Raw genomic sequence first — 16,946 nt, 5'->3', positions numbered from 1 at the left:
AGTCAGATATCACCATTTTGTAGATGAGGAAACTGAGATTGAGAGAAGTTAATTGACTTGCCCAGGTTCACACAGAATTCAGCTGATTCCCAAATCCAACAATCTATCCACTGTGCCACCTAGCTATATGTGGTATTAAGAATATTAATTGCTGAGGGAGAATGATGTAGTGTCAAGAGCACTGGATTTCAAGTCAGAGGACTTGTGTTGGGTTACAGTCTCAGTTTCCTTATTTGTATGTAACTGGTGTCCTACTATTTCTCATCTGTGAAGGTTAGGTCCAGTGCTACTTTGACATGGGGAATTCCAGTAGAGTATTTTGGGTATGAGGAGGCACTTGGGTTACTTGTCAGTCATTGATTCCCACCCACTGGCAATAAGCAGTCACTTAGAACTCAAATTTGTGGTTAATTAGGTAATTTATTTAGATTTGTAGATTCATAGTTAAAAAACACACAAATCTTGAGAGTTGAAGAAGATAATTGCAACCATTATCTTGCAACCAAATCTCCTGGTAGGAGATTACCCTGGTTTGCAGTACCATTCACACATTTTCTTGACATTTTGGAAATTGCTTTGTTCATTTAGGCTCAATCTTCATGTTTCCTGCCTACTAAATCTCAGAATTCTGGATGGTTTTCCAGTCTAGTCTATTCTCCACTCAACTGTCAAAGTTATTTACTAAGAGCACAGGTCTGATCATGTCTCCTTTCCCCTCTTTATCACCCCTCTCCCCTCCCTCCCTTACCCCAACCACCCAAATCAATAAATTCCAATGTCTCCCTTTCACCTCTATGATCAAATATTAAACCTTCTGTTTGGCTTTCAAAGTCCTTCATGATTTCCTTCTGAATAAGAAAATGAAGTTTTCTTATAAGTAAGTTCTCTCGAGCCTGTATGAGGATGTGCCTTCTTCACAAATTTACCTTCCCCCCGTCCTGGACATGCCATAGGTGATTTGGCCACATTCCAAAGATTCCAGGAGCCAGCCACTCCTTGGAATACAGGTAGTACTGGGGACAACTGGCTATTCTCACAGTATTCATTTTATTCAAAATAAAACCTTCTGGCCCCCTATGGCATTTCCTCGAAGTCTTCAAACTGGTAGACTTGTAGACTTTTCCCATATTTATGTTAAAGGAACTCAGAAATCCCTCCCAACTAAATTAGCAACTAGCCTTCTTTGTTCTCCGCTGATAGATACTCTGAGGCTCCAAGCATTGATGGGAATCTCACCCATGGAGAATTTTTTCTGCCTGGTACTTTCTTTCTTTCTTTCTCTCTTTCTTTTTCTCTTTCTTTCTTTCTTTCTTCCTTGCTCTCCCAATCAGGACTCAAAAGGCTGAAAAGAACATGGGATTCCCCCAGCCACAGACTGTTCGGAGTTGGTGCTCCCCCAAATTGGTGATGTTACCTTTATCTTTTTCTTCTACTTTGATTATAGTATTACTAACCCTTTGTCTTTAATGTATTAGTTGCTGTATTGGATGTTATTGTAATCAATCTATTCCTTGTGTTGTGTGATTAAAATACTTTCATTCTCAGGAGTGTCAACGAGAGTGTCATTTGCAGGAATGAATCTGAACCTCATTTAAAATCACAATACACCTTCCCCTTCCACTTTTCTTATTCCCTACATCCTCTCTTGTACATATTATTCAAGCCAGTGATACTGACTGACCTTCTGGCTTTTCCTAGCAGAAGACACTCCCTCTCTAGCATCTAGGTATTTTCATTGATTGTCTCCCAGGTCTTGAATGTTCTCTCTACTCATCTCTGCCTCTTGACTTCCCCTGCTTCCTTCAAGTTCCAGTTCAAACCTGGTCTCCAACCCAAAGTTTTTTCTTATCTTCCTGTATTGTAACTCCTTCTTTGAATTATTTCATATTTGCCCTGTTGTAGCTGCTAGATTGAGTTCGAAACTGCCAAAGATTCAGACCTAGGAATACAGGTGTGGAAAGAAAATAAAAATTAATTCAAAGAAGTTACAACACATAAGAAAGTGATAGAAAATTTAAGAAGAGTTTAAAGAGAAGACCACTTGCATTACTGAACTTGCAGGTCAGCTGGCAGGCTTAGATGAAGTTTTGAGAGAGAGAGAGAGAGAGAGAGAGAGAGAGAGAGAGAGAGAGAGAGAGAGAGAAGAGCAGGCAGCCATGAGTCTTGGGTTAACCAGGCCACATGACAAAGCCCATAGTGCTCCATGTGGTTTCAGGAAGAGCCAGAGGAAAAGTCCATCTTTCTGGATGGGAGGCAGGAAGAAGTAAGAAACCCAAAGGGGCTGTGCTTCCTGTTAAATAACCCTCCATTGTAGGCAGGTGTAGGTAGTGCTTTTGGTGTGATCCTTTACCTTAGAGCCAGGTAACTTCCAATGGCAATCTATGTTCTGGTCCTTCCTGTCTAAATGTATTTGATGTTCAATTTTAACATGTCATTGCCTGTCCACCAATGTCCAGCCCAAAGTTAAGCCAAGATGGAAATGGTGGATAAGATACAACAGGGACAAGGGGAGATAGGATACAATTAACAGTGTCCAAGAGAGGCAGAATCTCAAGAGTGGGAACCTCCACCCTGTTAACAGATTTTGTTTCTGCTACATTCATAATTCTCTACATCTTTTCCCTGTATCACTGTCTATAGCTGGTTTGTACATATTTCTTTTCATGCTGTTTCCCCTATTAAACTGTGAGCTCCTTGAGGGAAGAGGGAATCTTTTATTTCTATTTGTTAGAACACATTGCCTGGCAAATAATAGGCATTTAATAAATATTTAATGACTGCCTGGGGGGTTGCTCAACTCCCAACTATGATCTTGCATAATCCTTCTCTCTCCAGATTTGGACAAATGTAGAGATTCCACAGTCTGTCCACCATATTCCATCTGTATCAACATCCCAGGAAGCTATACATGTGTCTGCAAAAAGGGTTTTGTAATGGGGCCCACAATGGAATGCCAAGGTAAGTGGGACTCTAGGGAGATTTCTGTAAAATGTGTCTAGTTTTAATGAACTAAGTTTTGGAAAGGAGGGAATCTGAACCTAGCTCTTTTTAGATATCTCTATTTCTTGATTTTTCTGAGTGGATTATACCCCTTTCATGTCTTCACATTCCAACTGACTTTTATTGATGACATCATCTGAATTCTCACAGGGGAGTTACAGAGTGAACTAGAGAATTCCTCTTTTTTATTTTTATTTTTTAGATGTCTGCAAAGTACTTTTTCTGTTCTTCCTTTATCCCTCCTTCTTATACCATGATTGACTCATCTTTTTTTAATATAGCATGTGAGTTTTCATGGCTTGAGAGGCAACATGGGGCAAGAGGAAGAAGACTGGATTAGGAGTGAAGGGTCTTCAATTCTTTTGCTTTAAAAATTTCTAAAATATAATCTACTTGTAAAAAAGATACTATTTCCCTATTTCACTCAGAGGAGTAATTCATGGGTTCAAGCTCAATACTGATAGGTCCAGGAACATTGACATGTTTCAGTTCTTTCCTGGTCTGATTTGTCACTCCCTAGTTAACCTAGTGGTACCCACTTAGTGTAGATACTTTATTTTCTTAGCCCACTGCAGCTCAGAACTCCTGAGTTTGAGATCCATTAACCTCAGTCTCCATGGTATCTGGGATTTTAGGTCAAAAACCACACCCATCTGACCTGAAATCTAATCCCTATTCTACCATTACTATCTATGTGATCTTGGACTTCACAGTCTCCTCCTCTGTAAAATGTGATGGAGAAAGAAATGGCAAACTATTCTGGTGTCTTTGTCAAAAAATCCCCACATGGGATCACAAACAGTTGGATATGGCTAAAATGACTGAACAGCAAAGTAGGATGATTCCTAATCACAATAAATTTGGTAGCCTTGATCTGGGGAATTCTTCTGATCAAATTCACTTTCTCCCTAGATGTGGATGAATGCTCTCAGAATCCTCTTATTTGTGGTCCCAATACCAAATGCACCAACGTCTTTGGAAAATATAAATGCAGTTGTATGTCTGGATTCTCTTCTCCCAGGGGAGATTCTTGGATCCCTCGTAAGACTGGATCCTTCCAATGCACAGGTAATACTCAAAGCACCACTGATGTCTTGTCCTTGTGTCTAGGGTTATCTAACTTGGGCTTGGGCATTTTGTGACTTACTGAAAACATCTCTCTCCTGTTCTGCAGATATTAATGAGTGTCTCAGAGACTCTGTCTGCCCCCAGAATTCCACCTGTCAAAATACTCCAGGGAGCTATGTCTGCACCTGCAATATTGGCTTCACTTTTAGGAACTCTCAATGTGAAGGTACCAAGCACACTAAGACGTGATCTATCTTGAACTTTTCTTGGCTTCATTTTTTCCAATCATTTAAAAAATACTTCTCTTCTTTCTTTGTCAGAGGTCCTGGGAAAGTATATAAACAAATGTGTGAGATGTTCCTTCTCTTCAATGTGGCTGTTATCTAATTGGAAGGGCAGGATATATTTTCTATAATATACTTGAAAGAATATGCATTAAGAAAATCATTATTTCAAGTTTCTGTGGTTATATTGACTGGAATACAAAAGCAGGTATTAAATAAAGAGGCTGAATTTGGAATCAGAGTCTTGTTCAAATTCCCTCATCACAGCCTCCCTCAACCAAAATTGCTGATTTGACTAGAAAGGTCTGGAGATTCACATACAAACACATATACTTTTATATTTTCTCTCTGCTTTCAGAAGTTGTCAAATTTATTCAACCAAAATCAATTCTCTTTTTATTACTCCTTAAATCCTCCAAAAGTTAACTCTTGGCTCACCCTTATGATTCCTGTTGGACAGCCACAAATATGCCACCAACTAATCCACAGGGCACAATCCTGGCTGGGTTGTTGCCCTGGCAGCTATTTCTTTCTCCTCCATCACCTGCAATTTTTCTGTGTTGCTCTTGTGTCTTTCTTCATGTTTACAAATACAACCAATCACTTTTATTCTGTTATTAAAATTGACTGGAAGAAGGCCTGGTAATTAATGAAACTACTGTCCCCTTCTAGGATTTTATCTCAACAGATACATTCTATATATTCAGGAGTGTGGTGGTAAATTGTTAAGAATCAACCCTCCAAAAAAATGCTGGTATAACACTTTTTAAGCTTAAACTGAATGATTAACGTGATCTCCGCCATTTTCTTAAATCTAGACAATCAACAAAACAATCAGTCAAGTCCTAAATTGTACCATCTGCAGAAACTGAATAATTAGTTTTGGTTTAGCTACTCTGAGCTGCCTCCAGAACATCCTGCTTTTAAAATGAAGGGTTTGGAAGAGGCAACTTTTAAAGTGCTGCCAAGTTACAATTCCATGGTGTCAGAATGATATTACCAATGTAGATACCATGGTATAGGGTGTCAGTCAAGACAAGGAAGAACTGCTTGTATCCCAAAACTCTTGAGTGGAGTAAACACTCCTAACCAGATTAAAATGCAACCAGGAAACATTCAACAAAATAAATAGAAATGCAATAAAACATAGAAAATATGACATTTAAAAACTAAGTCAACATGTAGACAATAGGGATTATAATTGACCTCTGTTTTTATACCATTGGCTCAAAAGACATCTTCAGGCATTGCTGTGGCCACTCTGCCCACTACTCCCACTTCCAAATCTATCATCTGGTGACCAAACTCTTGATGATAATTCTGTCTGCACTTAGCTAGACTAATCCCCAGAATTTTGTGCAATCCATATGAATATCTTCCTCAGTTGGCAGAATCTGCCAAACCTTGTAATCTATTGGTATAGTCTTTGCAAAGTTAAGCTTGATGGTTATGTCTTGGAATTCACCAGGAAAGAATTTTAGGAAAGAAAGACCATGAATGTCTATGACATAAAAAACACAGATTTGTGAAATTTTATACATGTGAAGTGGGGTAATGTGAAATGAGTTAAATAACATGGCCCAACAAAAATCCTCAAAAGCTATGTCAGGGGATGGGGGGATCTCAGAGGCTAAAGGTGTTCATTTGGAGAAGATGAGATGCAAAAGGGACCTCCGTGAGTGGGCAACAGTGGCATCATGAATCAAACATATGTGGGATAGAACTCCATCTCTTGCACCTACTCATTGTGTGATTTTTGGTCACACCAGTTCTCTCTGAGACTCAGTTTCCCAGAGAAGAAAAAAACAAAGTATAGAGATTCATTTGTATGTTGCCCAAGATCAAGTAGGCAATAGTAGAGTCAGGAATTGAACCTAGATCCTCTGATTTCCTATGAGGGAGTCTTCCCACTATATCATGGACAGTACATGTTTGTAAATCAAAACTGGTATTAATGAATATCTTGAAACTGGAGAGACAGAGAGGAGAGAGGACATTCTAATCAGAAAAAATGCCTGAATTTTTATTGTAATATTTATATTGATGACTAATATAATACTATTTAATATTTTAAATTAGCATAAAAATAAATGCTTTAAGAAAGGTAGTATGATGTAATAGCTTGAGATTCCTTGGAAATTCCTAGGGTCAAATCCTTCTTCCTTTACATGTTGGCTGAACATCATGTCCTAGGCAACTTTCTAAGACTGAGGAGAAATTGATGTTTCTTGTCAGAGAAAGTTTCCTCTTTGGTAGACAATCAAACAGCTTTCTTCTTATTAGGTACTAAACATTAAACATTAAAAAAATCTAACCAGTGCTTTAATTGGAATAGGGACTTCTTCCCATTGGAGAAACTTTTTTTTTGTTTACCAATGTAGATTGACACCAATGTAGAAGCTGCAACTTGCCAGTTTAGAGCAATGTTGTCTAAGTCAAATAAATGTGAATTACCAATTCATACATAAAGATCCCTCCAGATGTATACTAACTTTATTTTAAAATATGCTGTTTATGTTTTCTTGAATTTTTATTCTGTTTACTATTTCCCAAGTATAGTTTAAGCTTATTCAGTATAGTTTAAGCTTATTCAAACTATACTCTAGAGTGTTGCAGACTATGAGTTTGACACTTTTGGTTTAATGGATTATCTGGGGGACTATGAAGTAAAACCACTTAGACAGAGTCCTCACACAGTGTTTGTCAGAGGATGGACCTGACCTCAAATCTTTCTACCTTGCTATGAGCTCTCTCTAGTACATGTGCCTACCTCATTTGAGTAGCAATATAAATCAATACAAAAGCAAGACAAATTTTGTTTATAATCTTTACATTTACATGAATTATTTTCATTGTCTAAAGTATATTGACATTCTTCTAATTGATTATCCTCCTAAGTCCCAATCAGAATTCATCTGTTCATTCATTTTTTGTTAATTGTTTTTCAATTTGATCATAGTTAGTGTATATTCCATTTTTTAGTTCCTTTTAATTATTTTCTTGGCATTATTTCATTAAACTCTAGATTTTTTTGATATTTTCATAGTTATACTTCTTAATTGCATTATAGAATGCCATTATATTCACATGCTAGAATTTACTGAATTGTTTCCCTATTAGATATTTATATTACTTCTAGGGTTTTTCAATTTTTAAAATTTAATTATTATTAATAACAGTTACTATTTATATAGTACTTTTTTTTGGTTTTTGCAAGGTTTTACATGGGATTAAATGATTTGCCCAAGGTCACACAGCTAGGAAATTATTAAATGTTTGAGGTCGAATTTGAACTCAGATCCTCCTGAATCCAGAGCTCATGTTTTGTTCACTGCGAAATCTAGATACCCTTTTTCATTTATTTTTATGTATTGCTGTTATGGAAAAGCCTTGACCAGATACTTCTTTTTCAGATGAGGGGATGATGTTTTCAATGCATATTCCCAACAATGAAATTTTTGATTGGGCCAAGTGATTCGATTACTTTTTTTGGGGTTTTTATAAGGCAGTGGGGTTAAGCCACTTGCCTGAAGTCACATAGCTAGGCAATTATTATGTGTCTGAGATGGGATTTGAACTCAGGTCCTCCTGACTCCAGGGCCAGTACTTTCTACATTGCATCACCTAGCTGCCCCAATTTGATTAGTTTTGAAATGTTTCCTCATAATTCCAGATTCTTCTGCAAAACTGTAATGAACGAGTATACTTTTTTCTCTATGAGCTTTGAGTTTCATTACTTTTTACTTTTACATTACTTTTACTTCATTACATTTGTCAGTGTAATAGATCTGAGATGATATCTCAACGTTGCTTTAATTGGCATCTCCTGGTTTATTGTTGAGGTTGTTCATTAATATGATTAACATGAATAATAAACAGAATGGATTGAGGCAGCATGAAAGCTGCCTCAATATGGAAGTATGGTTTTAGAGTAAAGAAGACCTGGGTTCAAGTCCTACCTGATTATTGTCAAATCATTTAATCTCTCAATAGCCAAGGTAACACTCAAATTATATGTTGTCTTATAAAATTAAATAAAAAATTAAACAAAAGCAAATTTAAATATAATTTGTTGTAGTTATCTTTGAAAATGAAGACAAGCATTAATATAGTTCTTGAACCTCCATTTGATGTGGTTTTTTTTAACTATAAGACCTGCTGCTTACAAGGATTTGTATCCAAATGATAGGTACACAATGAACCATTTACATTAATGACAATTTTATATCTTTAATATAAACATTTATTTAGCCATGCAGTTAGAAGAATAATTGATCCTAAATTAAAACAAACAAATAAATGATAAAATACATCTCAATACATATATAAACCCACAACACAGTCTTCCAGAGAAACTCATGATGGAAGAAAATTCTTGTGTGGGATAATTCACAACTTAGGATTTTGACTCCAGTACTAGTAGTTTACTCATTATCTTCTGCACCACAGGAAATGTTTCTGTTTCAATTTTAATTCTTACCACTCTTTCCCTCTGTCCCTCCCCACACCTTAATAGTATTTTATTTTTTCCTCCAATTATATCTAAAAATAGATTTCAACATTCATTTGGATAAGATTTAGGGTTTCAATTTTTTTCTTCCCTCTCTCTCCTCCCTCTTTGCTAAGACAGCAAACACTTTTATATAGGTAAATTGTGTACAATTATGTTATTCATATTTCCACATCAGTCATATTATGAAAGAAGAATCAAAACAAAAGGGAAAGACTATGAGAAAGAAGAAAACAAAACAAAACATATAATGAAAATAGTATTCTTTGATCTGCATTCACACTCCACAATTCTTTCTCTGGACGTAAATGGCATATTCTATCATGAATCTTTAGGAATTGTCTTTGATAGTTGTATTTCTGAAAAGAGCTAAATCTTTTTGATCATTGCCCAATGTTGATGTTAGTAGGTACAATGTTTTCCTGCTTTTGTTCACTTCACTCAGTGTCACTATATATGTAAGTCTTTCAAGGGGTTCCCCCTGCTCATCCATTCTTGCAGAACAATATTATTCCATCTTGGTTATATAACACAATTTGTTCAGCACTTTCCTAATTAAAGAGTATCCACCCAATTTACAAGTATTTGCCAGTATAAAAAGAGCTGCTATGAAGATTTTTGTCCATGTGAGTCTTTTTGTCTTTTCTATGATCTCTTTGGGATATAGACCAAGTAGTGGTATTGCTGGATCAAAGAGCATGCACAGTTTTGTTATTCTTTGCTCCAAATTGCTCTCCAGAATAGTTGGATCAGTTCACAAAGATGGATGCTATTATTGTTAACATTTTGCAGGTGAAGAACCCTGCAGTTTCAGACACAGTAAGTGTCTGAAATAGGATTTGAATTCAGGACTTCCTGTTTCCCAAGTTCAAAACTCTCTTCTCTATGTCACCTAGCTCCCTGTGGTATTAAGAATACCAATAGTTCCTTGCAGAGGATGAAGGATTTAATGGTAAGAGTACTGGATTAGGAGCCATAGGCTTAGTGTTGGGATTCTAGCACTATTATAATCTATATGACTTCATACCATTCCTTAAATCTGTCTCAGTTTTTTAATTTTTATGTATCAAGTGTCCCCTCATTTTTCATCAGTGAAAGGATAGGTCCAAAACTATGAGAAATTTAGTGCTGCCTTGACATAGGGAGTTCCAGTATAGTACTTGAGGTTTAATGTGGCACTCGTGCTATGGCTGCCACCCACTGGTGACTCCACTCCCAATCTATACCATTAACAATCATTGAGACTTCAAATTTGGGGGTAAATAGGCAGTTTAATTCATTTGATAAATTCATAGTTAAAAAAAACCTCTGAGACTTGAAGAACATATGACAACCAACCCCTTGCAACCAAATCTCTGGGTGAGTATGGTTCTACTATTATCTCTTCTATCTTTTGAAAATTACTTTGTTCATCTGGGTTCATTCCTCATGTTCCCTACCTACTAAATCTCAGAAGTCTGGATGGTCTTTTCGTGTGTTCCAGTCGGCTAACTTATCCTGGCATGCTAACTTCTCCTTACTTATATAGTATGATTTGACTCAGTCTAGTTGTAATTAAGTTCTCAGGCAAACACTGAAGAGGTGGGGGATAAACATGACAAGTTCTCCATTTATTTAACCCAAAGCAAGTGCTTAAATAGCCTTTCTTAGTTCCTGGTTCATTCCCAATCCCCTGCCATTCTCTAATTACCAGTCAAACAATGCTCTGTTGCCCATGGAATGCAGGGGATAAAGGTTTACTTCCCCAAATTCATACTCTCATTCACAACAGTCTGTTACAGTCTTTCAGCCACAAGTATCTAGTCTAGTCTGCTCCCCACTCAACTGTCAAAGGGATCTATCCAGAACACAGATCTGATCATGTTTCCGCACAATACCCCCAACCACCCAACTCAATAAACTCACATGTCTCCTTTTCACTTCTAGGCTCAAATATTAAATCTTCTGTTTGACTTTCAAAGTTCTTCATGATTTCCTTTTACTATTTTTACTCCTTATACTCTGTACATATTCTTCAAGCCAATGATACTGACTGACCATCTAGCTTTTCCTAGCAGAAGACATCCCATCTCTAGGATCTGGATATTTTCTTTGATTGTCTCCCTTACCTAGAATGCTCTCTCCATTCATTTCTCTGTCTTAGTTTCCCCTGCTTCCTTCAAGACCCAGTTCAAATCCCACCTCCTATAGGAAGTCTTTTCTAATACTCCTAAATTCTATCAACTTTCTTCTTTGAATTATTTGCTGTTTGTCCTGTCTATACCTGGTTTTGTTTTCAAAACATTTGCTTTCATCTATTAGATGGTGAACTCCTTGAGGAAAGAGAGTATATTTTATTTCCTTTTCTATCCCCAGTGTTGAATATATTGCCTGGAAAATAATGATCATTGAATGTATATTTAATGACTGACTATAGGATTGCTTTGTATTGCTCAAACCCCAACTGTTATCCTGCATAGTCCTTCTCTATGAATTCCAGATGTGGATGAATGTGCAGATTCCACAGTCTGTCCACAAGATGCCACCTGTATCAACACCCCAGGAAACTACACATGTGATTGCAAAAATGGATTTGTAATGGGACCCAGAATGGAATGCCAAGGTAAGTAGGGCTGAAGGGGATTTCTGAAAAGTGTAATTCTAGTTTTATTGAAATAAGATGTGGAAATGGAAGAATTTGAACCTCTTTCTATTTAGATCTAACTCCCTGTCTCTGTCTCTGTCTCTGTCTCTATTTTCTTCATGAATCTCATCCCTTTCATGCCTTAGTATCTCTATTGATTTTTATTGATGGCATTCTATGCATTCTGCATGAGAAGTTTCAGTGAACTAGAGAAGTCCGCTGGGTTATTTTTAAAATTTTATTTTTAGATATCTGCAAAGTACTTGTACTGTTCATTCTTTATCCCTCCTTCTTCTGTGTATATTTCCATTGGAAAGTTGAAGGCTTTCATAACTTGAAAGGCAGCATGGGGCAATTAGGATTAGGAGTGAGGGATCTTCAATTCTTTTGATTTTAAAATTTTTAAAAATTTAATCTTATGGTTAAAAAAGGCTGCATTTCCCTATTTCACTCACAATTGAAGTTGAGGAGTCACTCATGGCTTCAAGACATGGTCCAGGAAATTCTACATGTTCCAATACTTCCTTGTTCTGGTTTGTCATTCCTTAGTTAATCTTGTGTTCCCTAAATATTGAAGCACAATTTATTGGTACAGAACACAATGTGAACACTTTTATCTGTTTAGCCCACTGCTGCTTAGGAACTCCTAAATTTGGGATCCATTAGCCTCAATCTCCATAGTATTTTGAATTATAGGTCAAGCCAATATGCCCGGCTGACCTGAAATGTAATCCCTGCTGTTCCACTTACTATCTATGTGATCTTGTGCCTTAGTCTCCGCAACTGTAAAATGTGCTGGAAAAGGAAATGGCAAATCATTCCAGTGTCTTTGTCAAAATAACTCCAAATGGGATCATGAACAGTTGGATATGATTGAAATGACTGAAGAGCAAAGTGGGGTGATTTCCAATCACCACAATAAGTTTGGCAACCTTGATCTGGTGAACTCTTCTGATCTACTCCATAGATGTGGATGAATGTTATCAGAATCCTCTTGTTTGTGGTCCCAATACCAAATGCACCAATGTCATTGGAAAATATAGATGCAGCTGTTTGACTGGATTCTCTTCTCCCATGGGAAATTCTTGGGTCCCTGGTAAGACTGGATCCTTCCAATGTTCAGGTAATACTCAGAATGCCACTGATGTCTTGTCTTTGGGTCTAGGGTTATCTCACCTGGGCTAGGAGATTTTGTGACTTACAGAAAATATTTCTCTCCTGTTCTGCAGACATTAATGAGTGTCTCAGTGACTCAGTCTGCCCCCAGCATTCCACATGTCAAAATACTCCAGGGAGCTATGGCTGCACCTGCAATACTGGCTTCATTTTTAAGAACTCTCAATGTGAAGGTACCAAGCACACTAAGACATGATCTATCTTGAACTTTTCTTGCCTTCATTTTTTCAACCATTTAAAAAATGTTATTTGCTTCTTTGGGAGAGGTCCTGTGAAAGTAAATAACCAAACAAATGTGGAAGATGGTCCTTGTCTTCAGAGTGGCTCTTTTCTAATTGGAAGAGCAGAATTAATTTTCTACTATATACCTGAAAGGTCATGCATAAAGAAAATCAATATTTCAAGCTTCTGTGATTTTATTGGCTGGTATTCAAAAGCAGCAATCAAAGAAAGACTGAATTTGGAATCAGAGAATCTAGTTCAAATTCACTCATCACAGCTTCCCTCAACCAAAATTGCTGATTGATTTGACTAGAAAGGTCTGAAGATACACATGCATACATCCATATATCTGTGTATATAAATGTATATGCGTGTGTGTGTGTGTGTTTGATATCCTTTTCCTCTCTTTCTGTGTTCAGAAGATAGCAAATTGATTTAACATTCAATTCAGTTTTTAAAATTCCTTAGAGCCTCCAAAGGTTAACCCTTGGCTCACCCTTATGATTCCTGTTGGACAGCTACAAATAGAACACCATCCAAGCAGCAGGGATCAATCCTGGTTTGGTTGTTATCCTGGCAGCTATTTCTTTCTCCTCCATCACCTATAATTTCTCTTCTTCTCTGTATCTTTCTTCATCTTTCAAATACAACCAAGTCATATAATTGTGGCATTAAAATTTAATTGAAGAAATCCCAGTAATAGTGGAAAAACTGCCCCATTAAATTCTAGTCATTTATCCCAATGGATACATTCTATATATTCAGGAGTTTGTTGGTAAATTTTTTGACTATGAGTTATCCAAGAAAAACAATGTAACTATATCACATTTTAAAATTCAGCTGAAAGATGAACACAATCTCCATCCCTTTCTCAAACCTAAACAATCAGCAAAACAATGACTAAAGTAGAGCTGCTTGTATCCCAGAAGTCTTGAGTCGATTAAATATTTCTCACCAGATTATAGTGCAATCAGAAAATATTCAACAAATTAAATAACACAATACAATCAAACACAGAAAATATTACATTTAACCAACAAGTCAACAGGTTGATAATAATGATTCTTATTGACCTCTGATTTTATTTGAGTGTGACACTTCTGGCTCAATAAACATCTTCATGCATTCCTGTGGCCTGCTATTCCCACTACCAAATCTATGACCTGGTGAACAATAGCTTGATGATAATTTTCCCTGCACTTAGCTAGATCAATGTCTAGCAATTAGTTAAACCCATATGAATATCTTCCTCAGTTGACAGAATATGTCAAACCTTGCAATCTATTGGTAAAATCTTTGCAAAGCTAAGCTTGTTTTCTATGTCTTGGAAATTCACCAGAGAAGAATTTCAGCAAAGAAAGGCTGTGTATGTCTATGACATAAAAAGATACAGATTAATGACATTTTATACAAGTGAAGCTAGGTTAAGTGAAATGAGTTAAATATGATGCAACAAAAATGCCCTACTTATGTGACTTCATACAATTCCCTAAACCTCTCTCAGCCTCAGTTTCCTTATTTTTATCTATCAATTATCTCCTAATTTTTTTTTAACAATGAAAGGATAGGTATAATATAAATATACTAAGTTTATGTGGCCTTCACATGGGAAATTCTAGTTCACTACTTCAGGTTTGAGGTGGCACTTGTGTTACTTATCAGTCATTGGTGCTACCCACTTATAAGTCTCTTCTCAATCTATGAAATTAACAATCAACCAGACTTCAAGTTTTTGGCTAAATACACAGTTCAATTCATTTTATAAATTTATGGGGGAAAAAATTCTGATATTTGATGATCATCTTATAGCAACTCTCCCCTTGCCAAAAAACTCTGGGTGGTGAGTGGGATAAAGTCTGAGATTTCTTAAACAGAATAATATAGATTGGAGAATAATGAACTATGTGCTCCTCCTCCCTTGACAAAGTAACTTCTGGGATATTGGTGAAGAGTCAGTTGACCCTATCTTATCTGTTGAAGTTCGTATGACCATTCAATTCCTGGGGCTGAAGATTTAATTTGATTTTGGCTTGGATTTTGTGCTCTTTTCCTTAGATTAATTTACTGTTCTAGATTGTAAGACCACATTCCTCATTAATGAGGGTGGGTTAGTGGGGGGGGGGCATCCAGTTTAGGATAAATGTGATTTTTAGGTCTTTGGTTTTTGCCTCAATCTGTGTAATTGATTTGGCCCTGTTCCTCAAGAAATGAATAAAGCTTCCTTTTCTTACCTTGAGAGATTTATGAAATTTATTTAAGTGGCATTTGTCCCACACAGTGGATATGTTCCCTTCATTACCCTGGTTTGCAGGATCATTCACACACATTTCCTCTGACTTTTACAAATTACTTTTGTTCATCTGGGATCACTCTTTATGTTACCTACCTACTCAATCTCAGAATTCTGGATGGTCTTTCAGCCCCAAGTATCTAGTCTAGTCTGTTCCCTACTCAACTGTCATAGGGATCCACCCAGAGCACAGATCTGATCATTTTGCCCCCAAATCTACTGTGTGGGACAATTGCCACTTAAATGAATTTTGGAGATCTCTCAAGGTATGAAGGGAAAACTTTATTCCTTTCTCGAGGAATGGGCCCCAATCAATTACAGAGATTGAGGCAAAAGCAAAAGACCCAAGAATCACATTTATCCCAATGTGATCCCTGCCCCCCCCCCACTGACCCACCCTCCTTAATGAGGAATGTGGTTTTACAATCTAGATTCCATAAACTAATCCAAGGAAACTAGCACATAAATTCAAACTGAAACCAGATCATCTCTTTAGCCTCAGGAATTGAATGGTCATTGGGACTTCAACAGATAAGTTGGGATCACTTGACTCTTTACCAATATCCCAGAAGTTGCTTTGTTAAGTGAGGAGGGGCATTTAGTTAACTATTCTCCAATCTATAATATTCTATGGAAGAAATCTCAGACTTTATCCCACTCAATCCCTCTTCTTTTATTTTGATGAGATTTCTTCAAATTTCTGAATAGGCCTTTAAATCTAGATAACAACTCCTTGATCACCTCCTTACCTTCAAGGGACTCTTTTAGATAAGCCCTATAATCACCATGATAACAGGTACATTTCCAAAGTTACTGCACCTCTTTCCACTGCAAGTTTTTATCCTAATGTCTTTACAAAGGTCTTCCTGGCTCCAAAACTGATCAAACTAAATTCCTGATTTTGTGCCATTGGATCAACCCCAAGAATAGCTAATATACCTAGTGATGTTCCTTAAATTATTTTTCTTGCAAATAGCCATTTCCACACTTTCCTTGCAAGTCCATACTAACTCATAATCAGTGTTTACCTTAACAGGTCCTCCAGTTGCCATCATTAATATAATATCAGTCTGAGGGCACCTATTTCTAAGTTGTGCAGTCCAAAATATATGTACCCTGCTTCTGAACATGTCCAGACATTTGCTACTACCCAGGTAAAAATTCTGGCCAGTCAGTTATAAACAATAGTCACCCTGAACTGACTCAGCCACATGCCACTGGATCAGAATCCTGTGCCACAGTGCACCTCTGACCAGGAACTGAGAATCTAGTTCAGACTCAGGGGTACTGCCACCCAAAAATCTCTCTTTCTCTCTCAATGGAGAACATTTTCACCCTGCCTCCCCTCCTCCTTTCCATAAGGAGAAGGGCATAAGTAGGGGTGTCACACTTACAGAGTCAAGGGGAAGTTTCAGATAAACCATGTACACATATGTGAGAGATGGTGGAGATGAACTGGTCCAGTGTCTCTCCTCTTTCTCCTTCTCTTCTCTTCTCTTCTCTTCTCTTCTCTTCTCTTCTCTTCTCTTTCTCTTCTCTTCTCTTCTCTTCTCTTCTCTTCTCTTCTCTTCTCTCCTCTCCTCTCCTCTCCTCTCCTCTCCTCTCCTCTCCTCTCCTCTCCTCTCCTCTCCTCTCCTCTCCTCTCCTCTCCTCTCCTCTCCTCTCCTCTCCTCTCCTCTCCTCTCCTCTCCTCTCCTCTCCTCTCCTCTCCTCTCCTCTCCTCTCCTCTCCTCTCCTCTCCTCTCCTCTCCTCTCCTCTCCTCTCCTCTCCTC

The 16,946-nt window shown here is 37.3% G+C and overlaps 2 protein-coding genes across 3 annotated transcripts in view; both read left to right on the top strand.

Annotated features, from left to right (window-relative positions):
- Window positions 1-16,946, top strand: part of LOC141500485 (putative adhesion G protein-coupled receptor E4P) — a 258,858-nt gene that overhangs the window by 68,502 nt on the left and 173,410 nt on the right. The gene's annotated exons all lie outside the window — the stretch shown is intronic.
- LOC141500484 (adhesion G protein-coupled receptor E2-like) overlaps window positions 1-16,946 on the top strand; it is a 118,527-nt gene that overhangs the window by 19,666 nt on the left and 81,915 nt on the right. Inside the window, exons 3-8 of the mRNA XM_074203683.1 lie at window positions 2,836-2,958; window positions 3,913-4,068; window positions 4,175-4,294; window positions 11,342-11,464; window positions 12,453-12,608; window positions 12,715-12,834. Coding sequence (XP_074059784.1) covers window positions 2,836-2,958; window positions 3,913-4,068; window positions 4,175-4,294; window positions 11,342-11,464; window positions 12,453-12,608; window positions 12,715-12,834 — 798 coding nt within the window. The remainder of the gene's footprint in view (window positions 1-2,835; window positions 2,959-3,912; window positions 4,069-4,174; window positions 4,295-11,341; window positions 11,465-12,452; window positions 12,609-12,714; window positions 12,835-16,946) is intronic.

Source organism: Macrotis lagotis, chromosome X, assembly GCF_037893015.1.
Source record: "Macrotis lagotis isolate mMagLag1 chromosome X, bilby.v1.9.chrom.fasta, whole genome shotgun sequence".
Classification (NCBI taxonomy): Eukaryota; Metazoa; Chordata; class Mammalia; order Peramelemorphia; family Peramelidae; genus Macrotis; species Macrotis lagotis.
The sequence above is the reverse complement of the archived record's forward strand: the minus strand, read 5'-3'. Positions and strand labels throughout refer to the sequence as shown.